At 44.5% G+C, this 26416-nt stretch overlaps 1 protein-coding gene and 1 long non-coding RNA gene across 18 annotated transcripts in view; both read right to left on the minus strand.

Annotated features, from left to right (window-relative positions):
• Nucleotides 1–26416, minus strand: part of SPG7 (SPG7 matrix AAA peptidase subunit, paraplegin) — a 49583-nt gene that overhangs the window by 12690 nt on the left and 10477 nt on the right. For 14 of the 17 annotated variants that reach the window (XM_036440875.2, XM_045582580.1, XM_036440881.2 and 11 more), the window contains 9 exons: nt 25377–25744; nt 22483–22622; nt 20823–20925; nt 19040–19165; nt 18576–18738; nt 15842–16015; nt 4640–4764; nt 3593–3695; nt 1327–1437 (listed from right to left, as the gene is read on the minus strand). In XM_036440875.2, coding sequence (XP_036296768.1) covers nt 1327–1437; nt 3593–3695; nt 4640–4764; nt 15842–16015; nt 18576–18738; nt 19040–19165; nt 20823–20925; nt 22483–22622; nt 25377–25744 — 1413 coding nt within the window. The remainder of the gene's footprint in view (nt 1–1326; nt 1438–3592; nt 3696–4639; nt 4765–15841; nt 16016–18575; nt 18739–19039; nt 19166–20822; nt 20926–22482; nt 22623–25376; nt 25745–26416) is intronic. The other 3 variants (XM_036440870.2, XM_036440872.2, XM_036440876.2) reach the window with 3 other exon arrangements.
• LOC118720699 lies at nt 21452–22476 on the minus strand. Its single transcript, XR_004988507.1, has 2 exons — nt 22006–22476; nt 21452–21745 (listed from the first exon to the last, which is right to left on the minus strand). It is a non-coding gene; the product is annotated as an uncharacterized LOC118720699 (long non-coding RNA).

Genomic DNA, 26416 nt, shown 5'->3' on the forward strand with positions numbered 1-26416 from the left:
AACAATAGTTCCTTCTATTCACACAAATTTAATTCTTTCCCAAACTGCCGTCTGAAAACCTGGCAGCATTTGTCCTAGATTTTAACTCAAACTGGGGGTGATGGGAAGACGCTTTTTGTAGGGACAGCTTACGAAAGAGGGCTCACTAACTACACGCAGAGCCTGTGCTTCTCAAACATCTGTAGGGAGGACCAGTTTCCCTTTTTTAAACTTTCAGTTTCTTGGACTAGTGCTTTTGGTTTCAACCCTGTTCAAGGACAAGATGTACCATTCATGTCTGAACGTTGCCACATAAAGTTATGAAAGCTTCTAGATGCTTTCTCTCATTTTCAGTCCTACTCTCCTCAGAGAGGAGATCCCACTTTGAGCAATGATTAAGCACTGACAGAAGCACCCCAGCCCTCACTACCTAAACATCTCTCCCATTCATGTCCCAAGCAGAGCACAGGAAGAGCAGAGACAGAGTTAACTAACAGAGCACAGCCCTCAGCAGACATTCATTCCCTCTATCCTTAGGCAGCAGCAGTGCAGACCCGACAACATGCACAATGGCCTGTCCATTTGCAGTTGGCTCTCAGGCATCACATGATGGCTAATGGGGTGAGCCCCACTCACATTTGGGTTTGCAAGATCCGTTTACACTTCTACTAAAGGCTGGGTGCACGGATTCATGCACTGGTGGGGTCCCTCGGCCTGGCCTGCACCCTCTCACAACCCCGGACCCCTCAGGGGATCTAGGAGAGTCAATTTTGGCGCGATTCCCGCAGGCCAGGCCAAGGGACCCCACTGGTGCACAAATCTGTGCACCGAGCCTCTAGTATGCATATACGATCTTTGGTTAATCTCTTCCCACCCTCCCCCCAGCAGCAACCTAACCCATGGCCGTGTCCGTGAGGAATCAGGCTCCCTCCTCCCTCCTCTCTGGGTCCGGGTGGGGGAGTGAAGCAGCTCTGGGGCCAAGAGTGTCCTAGCAGCAACCCAATCCACAGCAAATTCTGCGAGGAATCGGGCTCCCTCCTCCACTAGTTGCAGTGTTTGCCCCCTGATGGTCATTGCGCATCGTAGCTACTGGGCAAATGGTCCAACAGTCAGACCGTTGCTTAGGCTTTTATATATATAGATTTAAAGAGTGTCTGCTGTTATGCAAATTTACAGTATTTTAAGTCCTAGTGTCAACCCCTGAATTTAAAAAAATACAAATACTTTATGTATTTTCTCTTGTCCAGTAATTCCCTGCTGATAAGACCCTCCATGTGACATCTAAGCTTGACCTACTCCCTCAGCCCCACCCTCCCTGAATTCGCTTTTGGCATTTATGCCTCATACCCGCAATGACGCGCTCCACAGCATACTCAAAGTTAAAAGTGTGAACAGACGTGTGCCCTTCTCGTGCAGCGTGCAGAGCAGCTTCATTACAGATGTTGGCGATGTCAGCACCTGTCAGCAAAACAGGGAATGGCAGGGGTGTTGGTTCTGCTCCCTCAGGGATGGAGAGGAGGAAAGGAAAGGAGAATTGCACAAATAAATGAAAAGGGGTCAAGGGATAAGGCATGATAAGGGCTGTGAGCCAGTGCTCCAGCTCTATTGGCCCCAAAGAACCACCTCTTCACATCCACTCTAACCTCTTTCAGTCTTTCTGCCTTCTCCACTGCTTTATTACACAACTATTATCAACACACTTTCATGTACCAGCTGGTGTTTTATTCCACCCTGTAATTCATATAAGCACTGATGGATAAAAAATTAGCCCTGACCAGGTTGTTCAGTGGGTCATCCTGTACACCTAAAGGCTGTAGGTTTGTTTCCTGGTCAGGACACATACCAAGGTTGTGGGTTCAATCCCTGGTCCAGGGAGCATACTGGAGGCAACTGATGGCTATTTCTCTCTTACATCGATGTTTCTCTGTCTCTCCCCCTTCCTCTCTTTCTCAAAATTAATAAAAACATCTTTGGATGATGATTAAAAACAAACAGTCCTGCTGGTGGGGCTCATCATCCCATCCACCAAAAAGTCACTGGTTCAGAGCAACAGAGGCCAGGCCCGGAGCAGCCAGGCCCGGAACAGCTCGCTCCTCGCCTGCCCCTGCCCCACAGCTGCCTCTCAGACATGGCTGGAAACTTTTGTGGGAACTTGAGGGTCTGCTGAATCAAGTGATGAAGGCTTAGATCTGGATGTATTGAGTTAGTATAGGGCTGGGGTGTTGATCTGTGTTGATCTGTGAGTGCCTTGGGTGGGGCCTGGATGAGGCTGATTGACCTATTTGGAAATGTCTTTTGTGTGAAATGTATCATTGGGCATGTGGTGGTATTATTGATATGAGAAAATGCTAAGTAACTGATTTATTATCTGAAAAGGGATTTACTATCGGGGAAAGGGAGGGAGGAAGAGACTGAACATAAACTGTGCACCTATGGATGAGGACAATGGGGGATGGGGAGGGGGCGGAGGATGGGGTGGGAACCTGGTGGAGGGGGAAGAAATGAGGAACCTTTGTAACAATATGAACAATAAAGATTGATTAAAAAAAAAAAAAAAAGTCACTGGTTCGATCCCAGTCAGGGTATATCCCAGCATTGTGGGCTTAGCCCCCAATAGAGGATGTGCAGGAGACAGCTGATGGATGTCTCTATCTCTCCTGCTCCCTTCCTCTCTCTCCAAAATCAATTAAAAAACAAACAAAATAACAAGATTTTCAGCCTTAAAAAAAAAAAAAAAAAGGAAGGAAAGAAATTAAAGGCTCTGTAGTATCCAAAAGATTCTAGTTAAGAAACTCAAAAGGCCGAAACCGGTTTGGCTCAATGGATAGAGCGTCGGCTTGGGGACTGAAGGGACCCGGGTTCGATTCTGGTCAAGGGCATGTGCCTTGGTTGCGGGCATATCCCCAGTGGGGGTGTGTGCAAGAGGCAGCTGATCGATGACTCTCTCTCATCGATGTTTCTAACTCTCTATCTCTCTCCCTTCTTCTCTGTACAAAATCAATAAAATATATATATATTAAAAAAAAAGAAAAAAAAAGAAACTCAAAAGAAAAAAATACATTGCCCTTTAAAATGAGAGCCTTATAGAAAAAAAAAAGAAAGAAAAAGAAAAAAAAATTTTTAATTTAAATTTTGATTTTGAGACAAACTGATGGCAAATGCTGGAAAGCAAAGTGTTCCCCCAAAATTCTTTATTTGTGATATCTGTGTCTACAAATAAAAACTGAGATGCTGAGGGAGAGCAGTGACAAGGCCTAACCATGGTAGCAGCTGGGGGAGCAGTGGAATCTCATGATTTGAGCTGGACAGGAACTGAAGAACCTCTGTGGGGATCCCTAAAGGCGGAACTTCTAGGATTGCCCATAGTGGGGACACACACATGGGGCAGTCTAAATGCAGAACCACTATTGGGTTTTCCACCCCTTGCGGAGGAGAAGTAAAGTGTTGTGCAATTCTTTTATCTCATGCCTGCTCTGCGTGCACAACCTCACTCTCATCCAGGCCGTGCTGCCCAGGGAGGGAATGGAGGGCACCCGGGGAAGCCTGCACCCACACAAGCAGGAAAGACCACCTGCCCTCTGCCCTCAGGATCAATAAGAACCGGCACCCATACCGCTGAACCCTGGCGTGAGCTCTGCCAGACGCTGGGAGTAAAAGCTGCTGGCCTGGGTCAGCTTCAGGCTCTTCAGGTGCTGCTCAAAAATCTCCCGCCTTTCCTACCAAAGACAGGGGAGAAGGATACAAGTGTGGGTCAGCACATCTGCCACGCAGATAGGAGCCACCAGGGAGGCACTCTCCGGAGTTCCTCATCATTAATCACAACCATAGTTTGTGAAACCAATTTAGAGCTGCAAGCAGCCTTACAAAATGAAAAGAAAAAAAAAAAAAAGGAAACAGAATAGAAATTAAAGTGCATCAAAATAACAGTTATTATGTGGAGCCTTTGATTCATGCATTTGTAAACAATGTAAACATTTCCTACAATCAGGAAGATGGACAGCCACTCCTCTAGAAGCTATCAGAGGGTAGCCTCAATCCACTTCTTAGTCTGAGTGGTAATTTGAGAGACGAACTCACAATGAGCACTGGGTGTGCCATAAGCCACACCCCTGTGCCCCCATGTGTGTACCTACAGACACAGTAACCAACTAACCAACTGTTAGGTTCACCCTCCAAACCCTGTCCCTACCCATGGTGGTCTCCACCACATGTGATCCTTTCATCACTGCATGCTGGATTCCTGCTTCCTCAGGGGCCACCACACCTGGCTATACAGAGGTGGACATCCACAGGCCTGACATGGAGGCTGGTGGAGCCAAAGATTCAGATCTCCCGCCCCTTCCCAACCTGCTTTCAGGGCAGCTGCAGAGCTCATGTTCCACAACTATGAGGCACCAAGGATTTGAGCTGGTCAGGATGAGAATTCTGAGGTTCTCCAAAAAATATACTACAAAACTCAACTGAGACATGTTGATTCAACCCCAGATACTTAAGGATAAAGGGGAAAACAATGTGGGGGGAGAAGGGGAGAGAAAGAAACAAAAAACAAGCTGCAAAACCATGAGAAGAGCAGTGAGCCAAAGAAAATCTGGAGAGACAAGCACCGGAGGAAATCAGCAGCTGCATCTGACCAAGGAGAGCAGCCTCAGGCCACACTGACCTGCAGTGTGGGGAGGTCGATGAAGACGTGTCGGTCCAGTCGGCCTGGTCTCAGGAGAGCATTGTCCAAAATGTCAGCTCGGTTGGTGGATGCCAGGACGATGACATGGTCAGTGGTGCCCATTCCTGAGAGACAAAGAGTGGCCTTTATGGTAGGGGTTCCCAACACTGTGTCCTTCCCCTGAGGTCCTAGACACTGGACACATTTCCTACCAGGGTCCACGAGAGTCTATAAGCACCCACCCAGGAGTGATCCTGCTCTGTGAGCTTTCTACCAAAATCATCACAAGAGCGAGAACTTGCCAGATTTACTTCCGGAGGCAGAACTGCAGATGGAAACCTGGGCTCTGCTGTCCACAGCCACCTTCTAGGTCAGGGGTCTTCAAACTACGGCCCACGGGCCACATGCGGCTCGCAGAGGAGTCTGATCCGGCCCGCCAGGTTTTTTGGGCAGTGAGCGCAGCCGAGGTGTTACAGTAGGAATTAGAAGTTCATATAGTCCGGCCCTCCAGCTCTCTGAGGGACCGTGATCTGGCCCCCACTTTAAAAAGTTTGAGGATGCCTGCTAGGTCCACAAAGCACCCACGGAGGGAACTGCTAACAGGGTGGACCCCAGGAGCAAGGGCCCTCCTCTTATGCTTCATCACTGCATTTTCTTGAGCCAAAGTGACTACTCCAGGAAATTCTGGAATATTCTACCTCTAACAGTTGGTCTGGGTTTTTTGTCCCAGGTTTCTCACATGAGAATTTAAATATATATATATTTTTTTATTTATTTTTCACAGAGAGGAAGAGAGAGGGATAGAGAGTTAGAAAACATCGATGAGAGAGAATTATCGATCAGCTGCCTCTTGCACACCCCCTACTGGGGATGTGCCCGCAACCAAGGTACATGCCCTTGCCCGGAATCGAACCTGGGACCTTTCAGTCCGCTGGCCGACGCTCCATCCACTGAGCCAAACCGGTCCCGGCCTCACATGAGAATTTAAAAGCAAGTCTAGAAAGGGTCCCAATGAATTACTCAGATCTACAACTGCAAAAACACATTTATGAAGCAACTGAGGACTCTGAACCTCATTAGATGGTATGAATAACTTATTTTTAACTTACATTATATGATATTCAGAGCATTTACATTCAGAGCATGAAGGTTCAGAACTTTGGGTTGGCTTTAAAATAACACACTGGGGCCCACCTGGCACGGCTCAGTGGTTGAGTGTCGACCTATGAACCAGGAGGTCACAGTTTGATTCTGGTAAGGGAACACACCTGGGTTGCAGGCTCAATCACCAGTATAAGGTGTTCAGCAGGCAGCCGATCAATGATTCTCTCTCATCATTGATGTTCTATTTCTCTCTCCCTACCTCTCTGAAACCAATACAAATATATTTTAAAAAATAACATTCTTGCCGAAACCGGTTTGGCTCAGTGGTAGAGCGTCGGTCTGGGGACTGAAAGGTCCCAGGTTCGATTCCGGTCAAGGGCATGTACGTTGGTTGCGGGCACATCCCCGGTGGAGGGTGTGCAGGAGGCGACTGGTCGATGTTTCTCTCTCATTGACATTTCTGGCTCTCTATCTCTCTCCCTTCCTCTCTGTAAAAAAAGCAATAAAATATATTAAAATAAATAAATAAATAAATAACATTCTAGCTGAAACAGGTTTGGCTCAGTGGATAGAGCGTTGGCTTGCGGACTGAAAGGTCCTGGGTTCAATTCCGGTCAAGGGCATGTACCTTGGTTGCGAGAACATCCCCAGTGGGGGGGGTGTAGGAGGCAGCTGATCGATGATTCTCTCTATCCCTCTCTCTTCCTCTCTGTTAAAAATCAATAAAATATATTTAAAAAAAAAATCTCTGACTCCCAGTCTCTGGGGGCTGGTGTCATTTAAAAGAAAAAGAAAAAATTCTGAGTTTTTTTATTGTATTACCATGAGATCTTGGGCATCCTTGTTCCTTGATGTGTAAGTTTAGAATTGTATAAACTTGAGGCTCATGTGACAAATGTAAATATGCCAAATGAGGCTCCTGTTGGCAAAATGATTTTGAAGAGTCCTTTTAATATGCTATTGCCACAAGGCAAATTTGAGTGTCTCCTGCTTGTATGCATGTGTTAGGCATATAGAGAAGAGCTACAAGGAAATGCACAGAAATGAAAATATTAAGGTGGTGGGATTATGAATGATTTTTTTCAGTATTTTTAACTTAGTGTTATGATGTTTTTTATAATAAAAATTTGAATGCTCTTATCACCTATAATTAATTAATTAAATAAAATAACATAACATTCTGGGAAGAAGAGAGGGAGGTGTGCATGGACTACGGCTGGACAAGCACAGGCAAGACTGAAGCTGACCTGAGACATGGGTGCTCAGTGTACACTTTTGCTTTTGTGGATGTTTGAAAAATTCCATACTGCAAAGTGTAAAAAATAAAGATGCCATGACATAACTTTTCCCAACTTCAAAAAACTAATAAAATGACATAGACAGATACAATTTTAAACCACCCATTAAGTCTTTTAACAAAAGTAAAATTCAGAAGAAATATTGCAGACTTAAACCCTGAGAGCATGGCAGGCACTGCAACCTCACAGCAGATTGTCGTTTGCTCACTCCAGGCTCCCATGACAATGCGAGGGACCCAGCCAAATGTACCAGCTCAGGGAAGGCAGCCACCTCATTGAGGAGCTGACACCAATGTCACTGAAAAGCAGCTACCAGGACAGCCCAAACCACACGCCATCCCAAGAAAACCACTCCACAACTTCAAAGAAACATCTCCCAGGTATGCGACATCACTCTCATCTGCGCTGTGGAGTGCAGTAAGGCAGGATGCCACGATGACTCCAGTCCTGTTCATGTGCCAAGGGTGGAGAATGCAGAAAGGTATACACTTCGCTGGACAAAGGTGATGTCTTAAAATCACTCTGACTTGCAAAACCATTCAGAAACAAGAGCAAGTCCTACCTGGTTTGGCTCAGTGGATAGAGCATCTATGCTGGGACTCAAGTGTCCTGGGTTTGATTCTGGTCATGGGCACATGTCCGGGTTGTGGGCTAATAACCAGCAGGGGGCGTGCAAGAAGCAGCCAATAATTGGTTCTCTCTCATCACTGATGTTTCTATCTCTCTCCCTCTCCCTTCCTTTCTGAAATCAATAAAAATCTATCTAAAAAAAAAAAGGGGGGGGGGGCAAGCACAACCCAACAGACAAGCCAACTCTCTGCTCCATTTGCTCACACTCCCATTTAAGGAAAAGTGAAACGCTAACATGGAAAATGACAAGCGGCAGGAGGAAGGCAATCTGGCGAGATGCAGCTTCACTCCCCAAAGACTCCTCAGAGTTAGGGGGACCCTATGCAATTCATTCCAGAGTGCTAGTTGGGAAGGCCTGCCAGGGTTCACCACTCATATTTCTGAAATGTGTTCCTTCCACAGGTCAAGGTTGTAAATACCGAAATCTGAAGTTATACACACAGGAACAAAATGTTGAAAAATAGCAGGAGGAGTGGCTGTAGAAGAAAAACAATAGCAAGGCAATGCTCTGTCAGTGAGCTCCAAGCAAAAATGGGAGTAGTGACACTCAAAGCTCTGCCATCACCCAGCTGGTACAGCTCAGGGGTTGAGCAGGAGGTTACCGTTCAATTCCCAGTCAGGGCACATGTATGGGTTATAAGCTCAATCCCAAGCAGGGGGCATGCAGGAGGCAGCCAATTGATGATTTTCTCATCACTGATGTTTCTATCTTGCTCTCCCTCTCCCTTTCTCTCTCTGAAAAATCAATAAAAACATAATGAAATAAATAAAGCTCTGTCATCAAAAGTTACCTTGACCTCCCTGCATAGCAAACCCCTCACTCCAGGGCCTGGTTTTATGGACCTCAGAGTGTAGATCTCCTAGCGTTCTGTTTTTGAAACTTTATATATATATTTTAAATATATTTTATTGATTTTTTTTACACAGAGGAAGGGAGAGGGACAGAGAGCTAGAAATGTCAATGAGAGAGAAACATCGACCAGCTGCCTCCCACACGCCCCCTACCGGGGATGTGCCTGCAACCAAGGTACATGCCCTTGACCGGAATTGAACCTGGGAACTTCCAGTCTGCAGGCCGATGCTCTATCCACTGAGCCAAACCGGTTTCTGCTTGAAACTTTATATTTTGATGACCCTAGCCGAATAGCTCAGTTGGTTAGAGCACCATCCTGATATGCCAACATGAAATATATTAGGTGAGCACATATAAGAATCAACCAATGAATGCATAAATAAGTGAAATAACAAGTCAATGTCTCTCCCCCCTGCCCCCCAAAACTTTTTTAAAAAGAATTTTGACATAGTTGTAGATACACAGCAAATTGCAAAAATAGTGTAGAGAAGTCCTCCACCCAGTTTCCTAGTGGCATGTTGAGTAACTACAGAGCAATGTCAAAACCAGGAAACCCACATTGCACAGTCCACAGGCCTTATTCAACATCAACTGTCTGATATGCACCTGTTTCTCGGTGTGCCTCATTCTCTGCAATTTTATCATGAGATTCCTATAATCTCCACGTTAACTCAGGTGTATTCCACCATCATGAAGACCTCCCTTTACAGTCAAACCCCCTCATCTCCCACCTTTCTGACCCCTAGTAATTACTAATCTGTTCTCCACCTCTAGAATTTTGTCATTTTGACATTCTCATATAAGTTGAATCCTACAATATGTATCAGTTAGAGGCTGGTTTTTTTCATTCAGCATATTTTCCTTGAGATCCATCCAAGCAGTTTTGTATAAGGACAGTTAGTTTTCTTTTGTAATTCTTTTTTTTTTTTTTTTTTTTTTTTTAAAGAAGAAAGGAGAGAGGGAGAGGGAGAGGCAGAGGGAAAGAGGGAGGGAGGGAGGGAGGGAGGGAGAGGAAGGATAAAACATTGATATGCTAGAGATACATTGGTTGGTTGCTTCCCGTACATGCCCCAATCAGAAATGAACCACAGCCTATGTATGTCCCTGGCCCTGGCTGGGAATCAAACCTGAAACCTTGCCCATCCAGCTTGGCTCAGTGGTTGAGCATCAACCTATGAACCAGAAGGTCACGGTTTGAATCCCAGTCAGGGCACATGTCCAGATTGTGGGCTCAATCCCCAGTGTGGAGCATTCAGGAGACAGCCGATCAATGATTCTCTCATCAATTCCTGGTCAGGGCACATGCCCATGTTGTGGGCTCAATCCCCAGTGGGGTGTGTACAGGAGGCAGTAGATTGATGATGTTTCTCTCTCATTGATGTTTCTATCTCTCTCTCCCTTTCCCTCTCCCCCCTCTAAAATCAATAAAAACATAAAATAGGGGGGAAAGGGGACACATACCTGGGTTGTAGGTTTGATTCCAGGCCCTGGTTGGGGCTCTTGCAGGACTCAACCAATCAATATGTCTCTCCCACATAGATGAGATATGTCAACCAAACAATATGTCTCTTCCCCCTGCCCCCACTTCCCTCCAACTCTCTTTAAAAATCAATGGAACCCTAGCTGGTTGGCCTGCAGTCTGAAAGGTCCCAGGTTCAATTCCAGTCAAGGGCACATGCTTGAGTTGCGGGCTTGATCCCCAGAAGGGGGCATTTAGGAGGCAGTTGATCAATGATTCTCTCTCAGCCTAATCATTGATGTTTCTCTCTCACTCTCTCTTCCCCTCTCCCTTCCTCTTTGAAATCAACTAAAAAAAAAATATTAAAAAGTAAACAGCTATAGCCAAAACTGCTCAGTGGATAAGAGCATCAGCTTGCAGACTGAAGGGTCTCAGGTTCGATTCCGGTCAAGGGCATGTACTTGGTTGCGGGCACATTCCCAGTAGGGGATGTGCAGGAGGCACCTGGTCAATGTTTCTTTCTCATCGATGTTTCTAACTCTCTATCCCTCCTCTCTTTTCCTCTCTGTAAAAAATCAATAAAATATATTTTTAAAAAATAAAATAGCCCTAATTAGTTTGGCTCAGTGGATAGAGAATCGGCCTGGGGACTCAAGGGTCCCAGGTTCAATTTCAGTCAAGGGCATGTACCTTGGTTGCAGGCACATCCCCAGTGGGGGGTGTATAAGAGGCAGCTGAATCGATGTTTCTAGCTCTCTATCCCTCTCCTTTCCTCTCTGTAAAAAAAATAAATGAAATATATCTTTAAAAAAATAAAAATAAAAATAAACAACTATAAAGCAGTGATAGCCTACAGTTCGCTTAGCTGGGCCTAGTGCTCTTAGATACACTTGCCATTCCCACGTAAGTCTGGCAGTCCTGCAGGGTGTACTGTGTCTGACCCATGAGATGAAGATTTCTCTTCCTTAGTGAGTTTTTCCCACTACCGGCCTAGCATCTGCTCCACACTCTGTACTTCAATGAATAGAAAGGAGTAACAAAGACTCTTCAGAAACAGCTGAAGGGATGAGAATGCTCAGTTGTGTCTGTGCACACAGGGACTTGTTCACTACTGGCCTAGCCCAACAAGAGGACTTCAGTCAGGGATTCCGGGCATGAGCAAATCCTCAGCGGAAGCAGCTCTTTTCATGGCAACGCAGAGAGGTTCAGCTCAAAGGAAGATGCCATCTGGTAAATTCTTCTTGGTGGGCTCAAGTCTGCCCAAAAAGGTGGTCTCTGTCTTCATTGCAAAAAGCAATATAAACAGAAAGACACAGATGTGTAGAGCTTCCCATGACCCAGAGTGTGCAGTCACAGTGAGAGACAGTGGGAGTCCCTGCATAATCACCAGGAATGAAGCTCGGTCACACTCGGAAGGGTGCAGAACCACAAGTGAGGTCATGAACTTTAATATCACTATAACCTCAGAAAACCATGGCTCAGAAGAGATGACCAGTGTGAACCCCACAGCAACCTTCCAGTCCACGAGCACACCTGGGGTCCAAGGCTTGGATAGCCATCTGACAAACATGGACATCACTGCATCCAGCAGGGCAGTGAGACTTGGTGACAAATTGGGTTTGGACAGCCAACTAATCATCTTTGTCCTCTCAGTAAAACAAAGATTATTCATTCTTTTTTTTTTAATTGATTTTTTACAGAGAAAGAGAGAGGGATAGTTAGTTAGAAACATCAATGAGAGCCGGGACCGGTTTAGCTCAATGGATAGAGCGTCGGCTTGGGGACTGAAGGGACCCGGGTTCGATTCTGGTCAAGGGCATGTACCTTGGTTGCGGGCATATCCCCAGTAGGGGGTGTGCAAGAGGCAACTGATCGATGACTCTCTCTCATCGATGTTTCTAACTCTCTGTCTCTCTCCCTTCCTCTCTGTACAAAATCAATAAAATATATTTAAAAAAAAAAAAAAAAAAAAAAAAAAAAAAAAAAAAAAAAAAAAAAAGAAACATCAATGAGAGAGAATCATTGATCAGCCACCTCTTGTATACCCTCCACTGGGGATGTGCCCACAACCATGGTACATGCCCTTGACTGGAATTGAACCCGGGACCTTTCAGTCCCCAGGCTGACGCTCTGTCCACTGGCCAAACCGGTTTCGGCGATTATTCATTCTTTTAAAGAGATAACCAGTCTTAGCTGGTTTGGCTCAGTGGATAAAGCATCAGCCTGCAGACTGAACAATCCCAGGTTCGATGCTGGGCAAGGGCACATGCCTGGGTTGTGGGCTCGATACCCAGTAGGGGGGAGGGGCTGCAAGAAGAAGCCAATCAATGCTTCTCTCTTATCATTGATGTTTTTAAAAAAATAAAGAGGCAACCAGAAGTTGAGCCATCACATGCACAGTAATGGGTCGCAGCCTGGTCTGTCACAGCTGACAGCAGACCTTAGGCTCCAGTACCTTCAGGACTGGCTCATCTCCACCATCTGCCCACCTGGCCCATTAATAGACAAAACCAGAGAGGTTTTTCAGGTTCCTTCAGAGGGAGGGGGACAAAAATGAAGGGAAAGAGGGAAACAAAGGGAAAAAGAGAGGCAGAGAAACACAGATTTGTCATTCCACTTATTTATGCATTCATTGTTTGAGTCTTGTACGTGCCTAACAGCAACCTTGTGATATCGGGACAACACTCCAACCTAGTTACCCATCCAGGGCAGACAGCAAATTCTTTTTAATACATACTAGTATATATATAAAAATGTGTTTAAATATATATAAACATATTTTTATTGATTTCAGAGAGGAAGGGAGGGAGAGAGATAGAAACATCAATGATGAGAGAGAATCATTGACCAGCTGCTTTCTGCACATTCCTACTGGGAAAGAGTCTGCAACCAGGGCATGTGCCTTAACTGGGAATTGAACCGTGACCTCCTGGTTCATAGGTCTACGCTCAACCACTGTATAACACCAGCCAGGCAAATTTATAAACTACAAAATAGTGCCTCACTTGAAAAGCGTATCTCAATCGCCACAGCCAAGCACTGGGTGGAGGAACAGTCAGAGCAGGTCTGGCATAAAGGACCCCAGAGTAGGGGTCCCTGGAACCTGGCCTGGAAAGTACTCTTGAAGAGCCCCTATCTTTGAGGGTGTCTCTCAACAACTTACTCTCCTAACATCTCTAAAGACACCCAGGTCTTGCCCTGGCCCCTGTTTGTTGGGCATCATCCTGTGCATGAAACAGTCGCCACTTCGATTCCAAGTCAGAGCACATGCCCAGGTTTCAGATCAATTCCTGGTAGGGAGCATACAGTAAGCAACTGATTGATGTTTCTCTCTGAATAGATGTTTTTCTCTCTTTCCCTAAAAACCAACAAAAACAGCCCTGGCCAGTTTGGCTCACTAGTTGGAGCATCAGCCTGAGGAGTCACAGGTTTGATTCTGGTCAAGGACGTGTGTCTGGGTTGCAGGCTCAATCCACGACCACAGATAGGAGGCACCAATTGATGTGTCTCTCACACATCAATGGTTCTCTGTCTCTGTCTCTCCCTTCCACTCGCTCTAAAAAAAAACAATGAAAAAAAATATTCTAGGATAAAGATTAACAAAAATAAAATAAACAAAAACATATTAAAAAAAAATAAAGACACTGAGTTCTTTGGAAAATTTCTTCTCATGAAAGCTTGCTCTTTATGTGGAAGGCAGCTCTTCTGATGTTGATTGTTTGTGTCTACAAGTTAGCACCAGGAGGGACCATTCTTACAGTGTAACATAGCCCTTTCCTAAGCTTTGTTAAAAATTATACCTTAATTTTAAAACTGGAGAGCTTGCAGAGCTTATAAAATGCTTCCACATGCATCAGTCCATCTGACCTACTCAACAATGTGTGTGGAAAGGCCTTGCCATGCCCATGGAGGCCATCTCAGTCATAATCTCAGTACCAGGGAGGAGGCATAGCAGTGCCACCTGCAATGAATTACACCAAGACTGCTGTGCTGTTCCTGTCAAAAATGCATGACTCAACAACCTATATTTGAAGACCCAGCACAGCATCCTTAAATGAAACTGGTCTACAAAAGTGTCATGGTCACACATAAAAAAGACAGAGAGCTGGACCCACGCTAGAAGGGACCAAAGAGACAGGACAACTAAATGTGCCATGTTTTCCTGAACAGAAAAAGAATATCCATGGGCTGAGAAGAGACTTTGTGGACACTTAGAGCCTGGTCACAGCCATGTCAACCTTAGAAAGCTTGGGGAAGCTATAAAGGAACTCTTCTGACGGCTTTACAATGCTTTTATAAGTCTGGGATTATTTTACTTGAAAATGAAAGGTTAAAAAAAGGTCACACAATCAAACTCAACTATCCGTATCCTAGACAATAGATATACATCCCAAATGGTAAGAAAACTTAAAAAGGGAAAATAAATACACAAATAGTTTTCTTTTTTTTTCTTTTTTTAAAAATATATTTTATTGATTTTTTTACAGAGAGGAAGGGAGAGAGATAGAGAGCCAGAAACATCAATGAAAGAGAAACATCGACCAGCCGCCTCCTGCACATCCCAGGGATGTGCCCGCAGCCAACGTACATGCCCTTGACCGGAATCAAACCTGGGACCTTTCAGTCCGCAGACCGACGCTCTACCAGTGAGCCAAACCGGTTTCGGCACAAATAGTTTTCTTATACCAAAATTACATTGAGAAAAAAGTGTCTCCCTCATCTACAATAGCTAAAATACAACTAGAATTCTGATTAAAGAAAAGCTAAAAATGGATCTTACATAGCTAGGACATGAAAAGATATTTGAATGCCCATTATTCACAATAGCCACACATGTTCATCAACAGTCGAATGCATAAACAAAATGTAGTCTATCTACATAATGGAGTATTATTCAGTCTTTAAAAAGAAGGAAATTCTGCTCATTGAAATAAGTCAAATAAGGCAGAATAAATACTACATAATTCCATTTATATAAAGCCCCTAGAATAGTTGAATTCACAGACAGACAATAGAAGGATGGATGCCAGGGACTGGGAAAGGAGAATGGTGAGTTAGTGTTTAACAGGGACAGAGTTTCAGTTTAGGATGAGAAAGTTCTGGTGATGGTTGACCATCAACAATTAGAATGTACTTAATGCCACTGACCTGTACACAGAAAAATGGTTAAAATGGTAAATTTTATGTTCTATGTATCCTTCACTACAATAAAAACATACCCTATCTACACACACAAACAAAAAAATAATATCTTACCAAAGTATCTCAAAAGAAAATAATTCCATGTCACCTTCACTGGATCCTTTCCATTAAAAAATTAAAAAAGGAAAGAAAAAAAAGAATCTGTGTGGAAGCCGCCCAGGGATCATTTCCAAGGGTGGCAAACAAAGAAGCTCCCTCAGTGCAGCAGACACATCAGCCTCCAAGTTGTCCTGCTCCACCTCCATCTGGTCACCCTTCAAACCAGGACAGTGTATAGACACACACAACAGCACAATCACTTTGGGTTATACAAGACTGACCATGACTTGTATTCCTAGTTGCTTTTCTTTACTATTCCCTTGACTTTTTAAAATTAAAACCTTTGTTTCTTGAGGACAGCATGATGAATAGTTTTTAAGCTCATCTTGCTTCTAGCTTTTATCTGCTAAACAATGATTCTCTGTGTGCTGAGATCACCATCATCTGTGGCAGGTGGTGAGGTACAGACCAATGATTGGAGAAAAATAAAATGCCTATGAGCATAAGTATAAGGTTTTGGGATAAACATAAGCAGCATGATCCACCTAGAAAACAACTATTCTGAAAGAGTTGAAAACCCTTCTCCCCTCACAAAAGCAGCCGAGAAGAGTGCTCACCATCCATTTCCACCAGAAGCTGGTTGAGGGTCTGCTCCTCCTCTGTGTTGGAGAAGCCAGACATGGCGGTGGAGCGCTTCTTGCCCACAGCGTCAATCTCATCAATGTAGACGATGCAGGGGGCCCGGGCGCGGGCCTCCTTGAAGAGGCTCCGAACACGGGCAGCGCCAAGGCCTGAAGGGACACAGAGGATCAGGAAGTAGACCGGTAATGGGAAACGAACCCTACTTTTGGGTAAGGGGCCAAAAGTGCTCAGTAAGGATGATGAAATCTCAGCTAGCATCCACTCATGCAAACAAAACCAGTGTAGGTCACCCTAGAGCAGTGTTTCCCAAAGTGTGGTACGCGTACCCCCAGGGGTACGGGAAGAGTTTGGTGGGGGAGATCCAAGATGGCTGCGCCCAGGTGAACACCTAGCTGCAGCCGCACACAACAATTTCAATAAAATACAACTAAAATATAAAACGGACATTGCCCAGAACTACAGGAAGGTTGACTGACTGGAAATTCTACAGCGAGAAGCAAGGAGAAAACCAGAAGGAGGTGCGGAGGAGCTGGAAAAGCCAAGGTACGGAGACGTGGCGCGCGGAGAGGACGGAGCCGGAGAGGAGGGAGGCCGAGTGCCTGGCGGGCGTTCCCCAGCGGAAAGGAGATAAAACTCCGACTGTGCTGGGCCCCCGACTGCTCTGGACCCCAGTTCTAGGCCGGACCCCGGGGACTCAGGCTCAGCCACAGGGAGCCGGGCTGTGGGGCGGAACCCCGGGGAGAGGCGGAGGGAGGTCCCGGAGGCGCGCACACTGAGCGCAGAGAAGGGACGGTCGGCTGTGCCGGGGGATTGCCCTGACGGGAAGGAGACAGGGGCTCCAGACTGCTCTGAACGCCACCTCCTACTCCACTTCCAACTGAACTGAACCCCAATACCGGGCTCATTGGGGGAGAGCATAGACTGTTTGGCAGCAGGCGAAAATCGAGGGCACCTTTCTCTCAGAGGCGCCGGCAGCAGCGAGCACTGAAGGACCCGCATAGGGCGGGGCTGACAGAAGCCAAAGCTGCAGGCTCCACCCTGAAACCCCGCCCCATCTGTAACTGCGAAATGAGACAACAAAATAGATCACAAACGAAAGAATTGGAGGACAAAAAGCGTCTGGATATAGAGTTCAAATCTACGCTTATAAGGTTTTTCAAGAATTTCCTAGAAAAGATGGATAAGGCCTATGAGGATATGAAAAGAGATCAACTAGAATTAATAAGGAGTCAACAAGAAATGATAAGGGATCAACAAGAAATAAAGAATACATTGTCTGAAATAAAAAATATTTTACAGAGTCCTAAAAACAGGAGGGATGATCGCAAGAATCAAGTCAAAGATTTGGAACATAAAGAGCCAGAAGACACTCCTCCACAGAAGCTAGAAGGCAAGAGAATCCAGAAAATTGAAGATAATGTAAGAAACCTCTGGGACAACTTCAAGCGAACCAACATCAGAATTATGGGGGTCCCAGAAGATGAGAGAGAGCAAGATATCGAAAACATACTGAAAGAAATAGTGACAGAAAACTTCCCCCAACTGGTGAAAGAATTAGACTTACAAGTCCAGGAAGCGTACAGAACTCCAAACAAAAGGAATCCAAAGAGGACCACACCAAGACACATCATTATTAAAATTCCAAGAGCAAAAGACAAAGAGAGAATATTAAAAGAAGCAAGAGCAAAGAAGGTAGTTACCTATAAAGGAGCACCTTTACGATTGTCAGCTGACTTCTCAACAGAAACCATGCAGGCCAGAAGGGAATGGCAAGAAATATTCAAGGTGATGAATAGCAAGAACCTACAGCCAAAGATAATCTACCCAGCAAAGCTATCACTCAGAATCGAAGGCCAGATAAAGAGCTTCACTAATAAACAAAAGCTAAAGGAGTTCATCAACACCAAACCAGAATTATATGAATTGCTGAAGGGGGTTCTTTCAGAAGAGAAAGTAAACAAAGATAAAAATTATGAACAACAAATACGTAACTATCAACAAGTGAATCTAAAAACCAAGGAAATTAAAAAAATCTGATGAACAATATTAACTGTTGAATATAATAGAATCAGAGGTATGGAAGGGGAGTGAACTGATGATTCTTGGGGAAAAGGGGAGAGGGGGGAGTGGGAAGAGACTGAACATAAACTGTGCACCTATGGATGAGGACAATGGGGAGAGGGGAAAGGGCAGAGGGTGGGGTGGGAACCTGGTGGAGGAGAGCAATGGTGGGGGGTGGGGGAAAGGAACATTTGTAATATGAACAATAAAAACTTATTAAAAAAAAAAAAAAAAAAAAGAGTTTGGTGGGGGTACACATTGCACCGGAGTTTGATGGGGATATGCACTGCACCATGCTTAGCTGCGCCTAATACATCCATTTTTTAATTTTTATTTTATTTTATTTTTTTAACGAGGGGTACTCAGCATTACGAAAATTATAAAAGGGTACACATATGTCAAAAGTTTGGGAAACACTGCCCTAGAGTATGCTCACCCTCCTGAACCACAAGCGGAAGTAGCTTTAAAGAACATCATCACCCAATTCTATGAATAAATACAATGTTTCCAGTAAATCAGGTTTCATTTTTCCTTCTCTATTCCTCCCATTTCCTCATTAATTCAGTCACCTAAGGGAGAATGTGTGAAAGGAGGGCAATCATGCACAAATGGTCAGGCGAGCTTGTCTGCAGCCCAAGTAATGCCTACCTCCAATGACCTCCACAAACTCCGGGCCAGCCATCGCCAAAAAGGGCACCTGGGCCTCTGTCGCCACAGCCTTGGCCAGCAGTGTCTTTCCACAGCCAGGAGGTCCGAGCAGAAGTGCACCCTTTGGAACTTTGGCACCAAGCTGAAGGAAGCGCTCTGGGCTCTACAAAAGCAGCAGATAATGTAACACTAACCACAGATTTTCCTATGTAATTCTCAAGAAACTGACCCCTTGAAAGTAAATTAATGTATTGATATAAATCAGCAATGGTGCACATGGTTTTGGAAAAAGCCAGTTCTGGGTATAATCAGTGATCGGCTATCAGCCCTTCTGCTGATCAAAACTGTGTATTTAGTTTGTGGAGTGCATGTTGTCCCCCACCTCAGCACAGAGAGCTCACCAGACGGCACACACATCTGATCAATGTAGTTCTCACCATCTCCTGTTCAGAACATGTGCTTACCTTCAGATAATCCACAAACTCTTTGACCTCCAGTTTGGCTTCATGCATCCCTGCCACATCCTTGAAGCTGATTCCCTTCCCCGACTTGCCATCCACAATCGTGAAACGAGCCATTCTAAGCTGATTCTGGATAGAAAGAACAAAGAGTACAGAGCTGTGCACTCCCAGAGCTGGAGGATGAGTGCCTCAGTGTTGGCTCCACTAGTGTCACCCTTAGTCCCCACCACCCCATTTCTGGAGGATCTCATGAAACCCTCCTCCCACCACCCAGAAGGACCAGCCCACACCCTCTCCACTCATGCAGACAGATGGCAGTTAAGGTCACATTTCAGACATACAAGGGGAAATGTTTAGTTTACATCATTAACTATAAGAAAGCTCTCTAGCATCTAGCAATTTGCCTCAAAAAAATAAATAAATAAAACCAACCCAGTCAGGCACGGCTCAGTAGTTGAGCGTCAACCTGTGAATCAGAAGGTCACAGTTCCATTCCCAGTCAGGACACATGGGAAGGGTTGCCGGCTCGATCCCCAGTGTGGGGCATGCAAGAGGCAGCTGATCAAAATTCTCTCTCATCATTTATGTTTCTATCTCTCTCTCCCTGTCCCTTCCTCTCTGTAATCCATAAAAATATATTTTAAAAAATAAAATAAAACCCAAAACTCACACACACAAATTAGGTAATTTAACGATGTCTATTTTTTTTAATCCTCAGCTGAGGACATTTTTCCATTGGTTTTTAGAGTGGAAGAGAGGAAAAGACAGAGAGAACATCAGTGTGAGAGAAACACATCGATTAATTGTCTCCTGCATGCGTCCTGGCCAGGGCCAGGGCTGGGAGGGGCCTGCAACCAAGGTACAAAAGGTACATGCCCTTGACTAGAATTGAACCAAGGACCCTTCAGTCTGCAGGCCAATGCTCTACTCACTGAGCCAAACCGGCTAGGGCTTAACAATCTTTTTCATTATTTTATATTCCATATGACTTTCTCACTAACATGTAAATTTTTTTCTGATTGTAAAAGTAATGTAAATGTTGATGATGCATTATAGAATTTTACACCTGAAACCTATATAATTTTATTAACCAATATCACTCCAATAAATTCAATAAAAATTTTTAAAAGTAATATAATAACGCTCAATTCTGGGGAGTTTTGGTATAAATGTTAGTAGGTAAATTTCTAGAGAGCAATCTGGCAGGGTAGCTAAAGGTCTTAGAAAGATGTGTAAACTTTACCCAATCTACTTTTAGTAAGGCACATGAGGCAAATAACTAGGCACTCAAAAGATGCATGTGCATAGAATTCATCAGAGTATTCTTTAAATACAACAACAAAAATAGATAGCCATAAATGTGCAAGAATTATCAAACTGGTTGAGCAAAATATGGCACATAATAGAATATCTTTAAAGTATATGATGGATGTTCTTTTAAAGATAACCTTTAAAATTTCTTAGTGTAGCTAGTAGGGAAACCAAAAACAGTCATGCCCAGCTAATGTTGAATACTGCAGAATAAGCTGTCCTATAAACTCCCTTGGCTCAGCCACCCAACAAGTCAAGGAAAAGGGCCCTCAGGTAAAGCTGGTTACTGTACACCTTCCAGTCAGCCAAACAGAAGGAAAGATGAACTGCCAAATTATGGGTCCAGGCTGGCCTCTCCAACAGGTTCATTTTCACTGTACACTTATTCTGTTGTTTATAGGAAAAGCATTCAGCCAGAACAAACACACAAATCCTAAGACTGCAAGTTCAATGAGATGCAATTTGTACAACTTACAAAAGCACTGAATCCTCCTTCCCTTCCTGTCATTCCAGCCAATCGAAAAACATACCACAGGATGGCCAAGCCCACCGCTGTCATTCCCAAGGCGTAGAGGGCACTAGTGCAAGAAAGAGAAGCAGTTACAGGCTCAGAAGTGGCAGCCAGGCAGCTGACAGTCACGCTTTATAAAGTCAGGGATCAGGGACCATGGACATTTCAAAGATGAGAAGAGCTACCCCTCCCTCTGAAAACAACATGTAGGACAAATGGTTGTGAAAATGGGTTTCCTTGTCCAATTCTCACCAATTACCCCTTTTCATAAAGTTTTTCCAAAGTGTCAGTTGGAGCGTAGAAACTCTAGATACAGTATATATCACCTTGGTGAGAAGCCAGAATAGCTGATGCCACACACAATTATCTAGAGCCTTGTGATAATTAAAAAACCATTAAGAGCAGGTTTTCATATTTGATAAATTTCATTTTCAAAAATATGGCATTAAGTCAGTGGCTAGGGCCTCGGCCGGTGGACTGAAAGATCCTGGGTTCGATTCCAGTCAGAGGCACATACCCAGGTTGTAGGTTTGATCCCCAGAAGGGGGCATGCAGGAGGCAGCCGATCGATTATTCTCTCTCATCATTGATGCTTCTCTCTCTCCCCCACTCCCTTCCTCTCTCTGAAATCAATAAAAGTATATTAAAAAAAAAAAAAAGTAGGTCGTTAATTTTGGTTAGTAAGGCAGGATTAGCTTAGCATAAAGAGTACACCCTGGGATGTCAAACCCCACGTGAAGAGGGATGCCACCCATCTGCCTTGTCCCCCTATTATTCCTACAGTAAACCAAAGGTGCAGCCTCAGAGCCCTGAGCCTTCGGGAGCCAGTAAGTTGTAGAATTTAAAGGAACAGATCATTTCACAGATGTGCTTGCCAGTCACTAAGTCTTGTAAGAATTACAAAGTACAGCCGAAACCGGTTTGGCTCAGTGGATAGAGCGTTGGCCTGCGGACCGAAAGGTCCCGGGTTCGATTCCGGTCAAGGGCATGTACATTGGTTGCAGGCACATCCCCAGTGTGAGGGTGCAAGAGGCAGCTGGTTGATGTTTCTCTCTCATCGACATTTCTAGCTCTCTATCCCTTTCAATTCCTCTCCGTGAAAATCAATAAAATATATTTTAAAAAACACACACACAAAAAAAACAACACAAGAATTACAAAGTATGTCCATGAGTCAACAGTAAACCTCTCTCTGCACATGGCCTTCAGCCACTGTTAGTCCCAGCATATAGTTAGAGCCTCCTGACTGTGCTGATTGATCTGCTCCCACTAAAGAGTCTGCTGGCCTATGGCCTAGGGTCTCTATTTCTCTCTGCAACCCTGAATCAAGAGTTTCTGCTGGTTATCAGTGTTTTCCCCCTTTCTATTCCACTTTCCTATTTGTAGAAGACAGCAACCCCACAATGTGCTAAATTCATAAATACAACCAGACAAGTAAAGCAAGTGACTAAGACAAATCCCACACATTTCCAAATTTTTCAGGATTATATACATTATTTATCTTCCCACAAGGGGGTCTAGTTAACTGTAGGAAGGCCAGTTTGAAATTTTTGCTTATAGTTTGTTTCTTACATTACAAATCAAAGCCTGGTTTAGTTCAAGGACCAACAAAATTGACACATACTTTCCAAAGAATCCTGTACGCTTATAGGAAACTGGGATCCTGTCCTTGCCTTCGATATTCAGCTCATCTTCAGCCGCTCGAAGCTTCTCTTCAAATTTGTCAATGTTTGCGACCTGCATTCGGTACATCAAAGCCAGCCTCTGGGGGCAGAAGGCACAGGACCTGTGAGTAATGCTGATTCCTCAAACACACAGATGGCATTCAGTAACTATGTCCACAACTAAAAAATTTTTTGGCTCAAATACAATTACATCAAAATTTTAACAGATATGCTTTCTCTTATTTTCACATATAGCAACAGTTTAAGAAAATGGAAAGAGGCATTTGCATTTTAAACTCAGCACCCTGCCCCACACAGCAGAGCACAGAGACACCGTGACAATTCTGCAGTACTGGATTGGGGACAAGGTCCACTACCTAAAGCAAAATATGAAAGTGTGTGTTTAACCACTGACTGTATCTGAAATTCAACTAAGTGGGTGTCATTGTTCTCAGTAAACCTTTCCTGGACATAGAAGAGACTGCCTCTTCCAGGTACACAGTCTTTTGAGAAAGGAATCTAAAAACCAGTCTAGGAATCCATATTGAGTCCCCAAGTCCCTTCCCAATGACTTGAACTCATCACAGGAATTGATTGCTCCTGGGCTAGCTAGTCTGAAACTTCCACAGAAGAAATATCTGTGCAACCCTCTTGAGGGAGGAGCATAGATTCCACATCATTTTCCTAAGATCCTGCTCCACATGCTTTCCAAAGTTAAACTGTTCCAAGCTCAGATTCTAAACACACTCTGGAATCTAAACTGAGCAACTAGATTTACCCCCAGACCTTAAGAGTCTCAAAAAAAATCTCTTGTGGAGTAAATATCACTATGAGGGCAGGTGGCTGGGCTCCACTTTGTAGGTATAGACCAGATGGAGAGGCAGACAAGAGGACCAACCAGTCACAATGCAGTGACCATGACCTGTGCTGGAACACCCACTTGCCTCAGTTGCCGAATAATGTAATAGACCCCATATGTTTGATCTGGACTTCTTCAATGCTCTGAACACTCAAACTGGGCTTAACCATGCAAATGGGGTCACAATTTAATTGGAGGAAAAAATGTAAAAATGACCCTCTTTCTATGCCAAGTTCCAAGAGCACAACATGATTCCAGAAGCCATTAGACTCTTTAAAACTGTCTGGACACCTGGGCCTGAATCATCCTCTCACTTCTGGAGCCATCACATACTCAGAGACAAGCAGCACTCATCATCACCACATTTTTTTTCTTTTTTATTGTAGAGACAGAAACAGAGAGAAGAAAACATTGATTTGTTGTTCCACTTACTTATGCATTCACTGGTTGATTCTTGCATGTGCCCTGACTGGGGATGGAACCCCCAACCTTGGCATATTGAGATAATGTTTTAACCAACTGAGCTACCCAATGAGGGCATCACCATTCATTTCTGAAGTGTGCTGGAATTTAACTTTTACTTTCAGCAGACTATGTGTTGATCCTATCGTCCTAACTAAATTACAAGTCTTATAAGTTGACAACCAGCTGCAAACACCATGTTGGATATCTGATCTAAGAGTCATTGGGTTGTGCTGTACGCACAGCCAAGCATCTTAGGGCAGGATAAGCACTCCACTGACATCTCCACCATATTAAAAAACCAGAGTAGAGAATGTAGTGCACCTGGGGCATGCTGTGGGAGCATGATGTGAGGGAGAGAATACTCCACCCTTCCTCTCTGAAATCAATAAAAATATATTTAAAAAGTAAAAAAATAAAGTCCTGGGTGAAAAAAGACAAAAGAAAAAAAAATTCTGATGCAATGTTACCTTTCTTGGGCCAAACTATGATGCTGTGACTATCAGAGAATGAAAAGAAGGGAATCAGAGATTGGAGAGTGATTCATTTGCACCAAGGATTTTCACCCAAACTTTTGGGGCTGTTTCCGTACGCCTCACCTCTTTTCCCAGCAGTGCCAGACAACTAGGCCACTGACACTAGGGTGTGTCTCTTGCAATCTTTGTCTTAACTTCATACCTGGTATGAAATCCCACACTCCTGACCCCTCTGCAGTGTCTGCCACCTCTCTGGTTAGGGCACTGCTCTCCAGTTCTGACTAGGCTGGGGTTCTCTCCTGAGGCGAGGGGGATGCCTGAGCTAGGCAATGATACAGGCTCCTTGTTCCCTTTCTTGCTCCTGTTGGAGGACCAGCCCTTGCAGACTCTAGTCCTTTAGCCACCCCCTCGCAGTACTGTTAGTGTGTGTGTGTGTGTGTGTGTGTGTACACATATATATTGTTGATTTCAGAGTTGAAAGAATAGATAGAGAGATAGAAACATCAATGATGAGAGAGAATCATTGACTGGCTGCCTCCTGCATGCCCTCTACTAGGGGGCGGGGGATCAAGCCCGCAACTTGGGCACGTGCCCTTGGCCAGAATCGAACCTAGGACTCTTTAGTCCTCAGGCCGACGCTCTATCCACTGAGCCAAACTGGCTAGGGCAGTACTGTTAAGTTTTTGTCCCCACTCTAACCCCCCAAGAGATTTCTGCTTCGCCAACCCCTAATCACCTCATATCACATCCATTTGCCACAAGCTACCCTGTCTGCTAACCTCTGGCCAGCACCACACACCAGACACCTAAACAGAATGAACAAAAGCACAGGACTGCAACTGGCTCCTCTCCCCTTAGTCCCTATTACAGGGAGTCACCACTATGACCAACCTGTCACTACTTCAACTCTTCCTTTTAGTGTTCTGACATCATGGCATCTGTGGACCCCACTAGCTTCTATCTGAAGACAACACTGCCTCTCCCCTTTCAAGCTCCATCTTAGTGGGCCACCACTCAAAAACCTCCAAGAAATCCTCCTTTAAATAAAGATACTCACATCTTCTTTTAAGAAGACATAAAAATATGACAACCAAAAAAATGAGGGTGGGCAGGGACTGAGTGAAAAGGAGGATACACACTCGTCTCCAGGTCTTTCCACGCTCGTGCCCTTGTCATCACTCACAGGTCGCCCGAACACCACGGCTCCAGGGTGCAGGTACACTTCCACCACGTCGCTCTCAGGGACCACCTGGACCCGCTGCACCTCGCCTTTGGCCAGCATCTCGTTGACAAAGTCATTCCAGGAAATGTTGCCGCCGCTGGTGCTAAATGCATTCAGCAGGCTCATGACCACGGCGATGATGAACAATGTGCGCAGCCTCTCACGGTACATCTGGTCCTCCCGCTCCTTGCGTTTCCTCTCCTCTGTGAGCAGGGATCAGAAGTGTTAGACGCAGACCTCAGGCCACGCCTCCCCTCTATGCTTTATATCCTTTCATCAGGAAAGCTCAACGCTAAGACAGTAATGTCTTATCTCCCACAAGATCATACATTCTGGACTATTTTTCAACAAAGCGATTCAAGACAAACGCTAATCACAAGCCTTTCAAAGTTACAAACATTCCATTCAGAGGTCCCACCAGCTCAGATAATATAAAACCATTTTTAAAATTAAAAAGCTTTCCAGGCCCTGGCCATATGGCTCAGTTGGTTAGGCATCATCTCATATACCGAAGGAAAGCCAATTTGATTCCCAACTAGGGCACATACCCAAGTTGCAGGTTTGAGCTCTGGTCAGGAGACAGCTGAATGATGTCTGTTGGTCTGTTTGTCTGTCTCTCTCTCCTCACTCACTCTCTAATATCAATAAAAACATTAAAAAACAAAACAAAACAAAACCTCCCAGGACCACCATAAAGTGCAGCTCCATAGAAAACTCCTTCAATGAAAACATATCTGACCCAAGCCATAATAAAGTCAGGTACTTCCGGTTCCAGGTTTGATTAGATACTAAACATCATCAACAGAGTATTTATAACACCTATAAGTATTAATAACAATAAAACAAATAAGTTTTACCACCACCTACCTTAAGAA

Source organism: Pipistrellus kuhlii, unplaced genomic scaffold (assembly GCF_014108245.1).
Source record: "Pipistrellus kuhlii isolate mPipKuh1 unplaced genomic scaffold, mPipKuh1.p scaffold_m20_p_17, whole genome shotgun sequence".
Lineage (NCBI taxonomy): Eukaryota > Metazoa > Chordata > Mammalia > Chiroptera > Vespertilionidae > Pipistrellus > Pipistrellus kuhlii.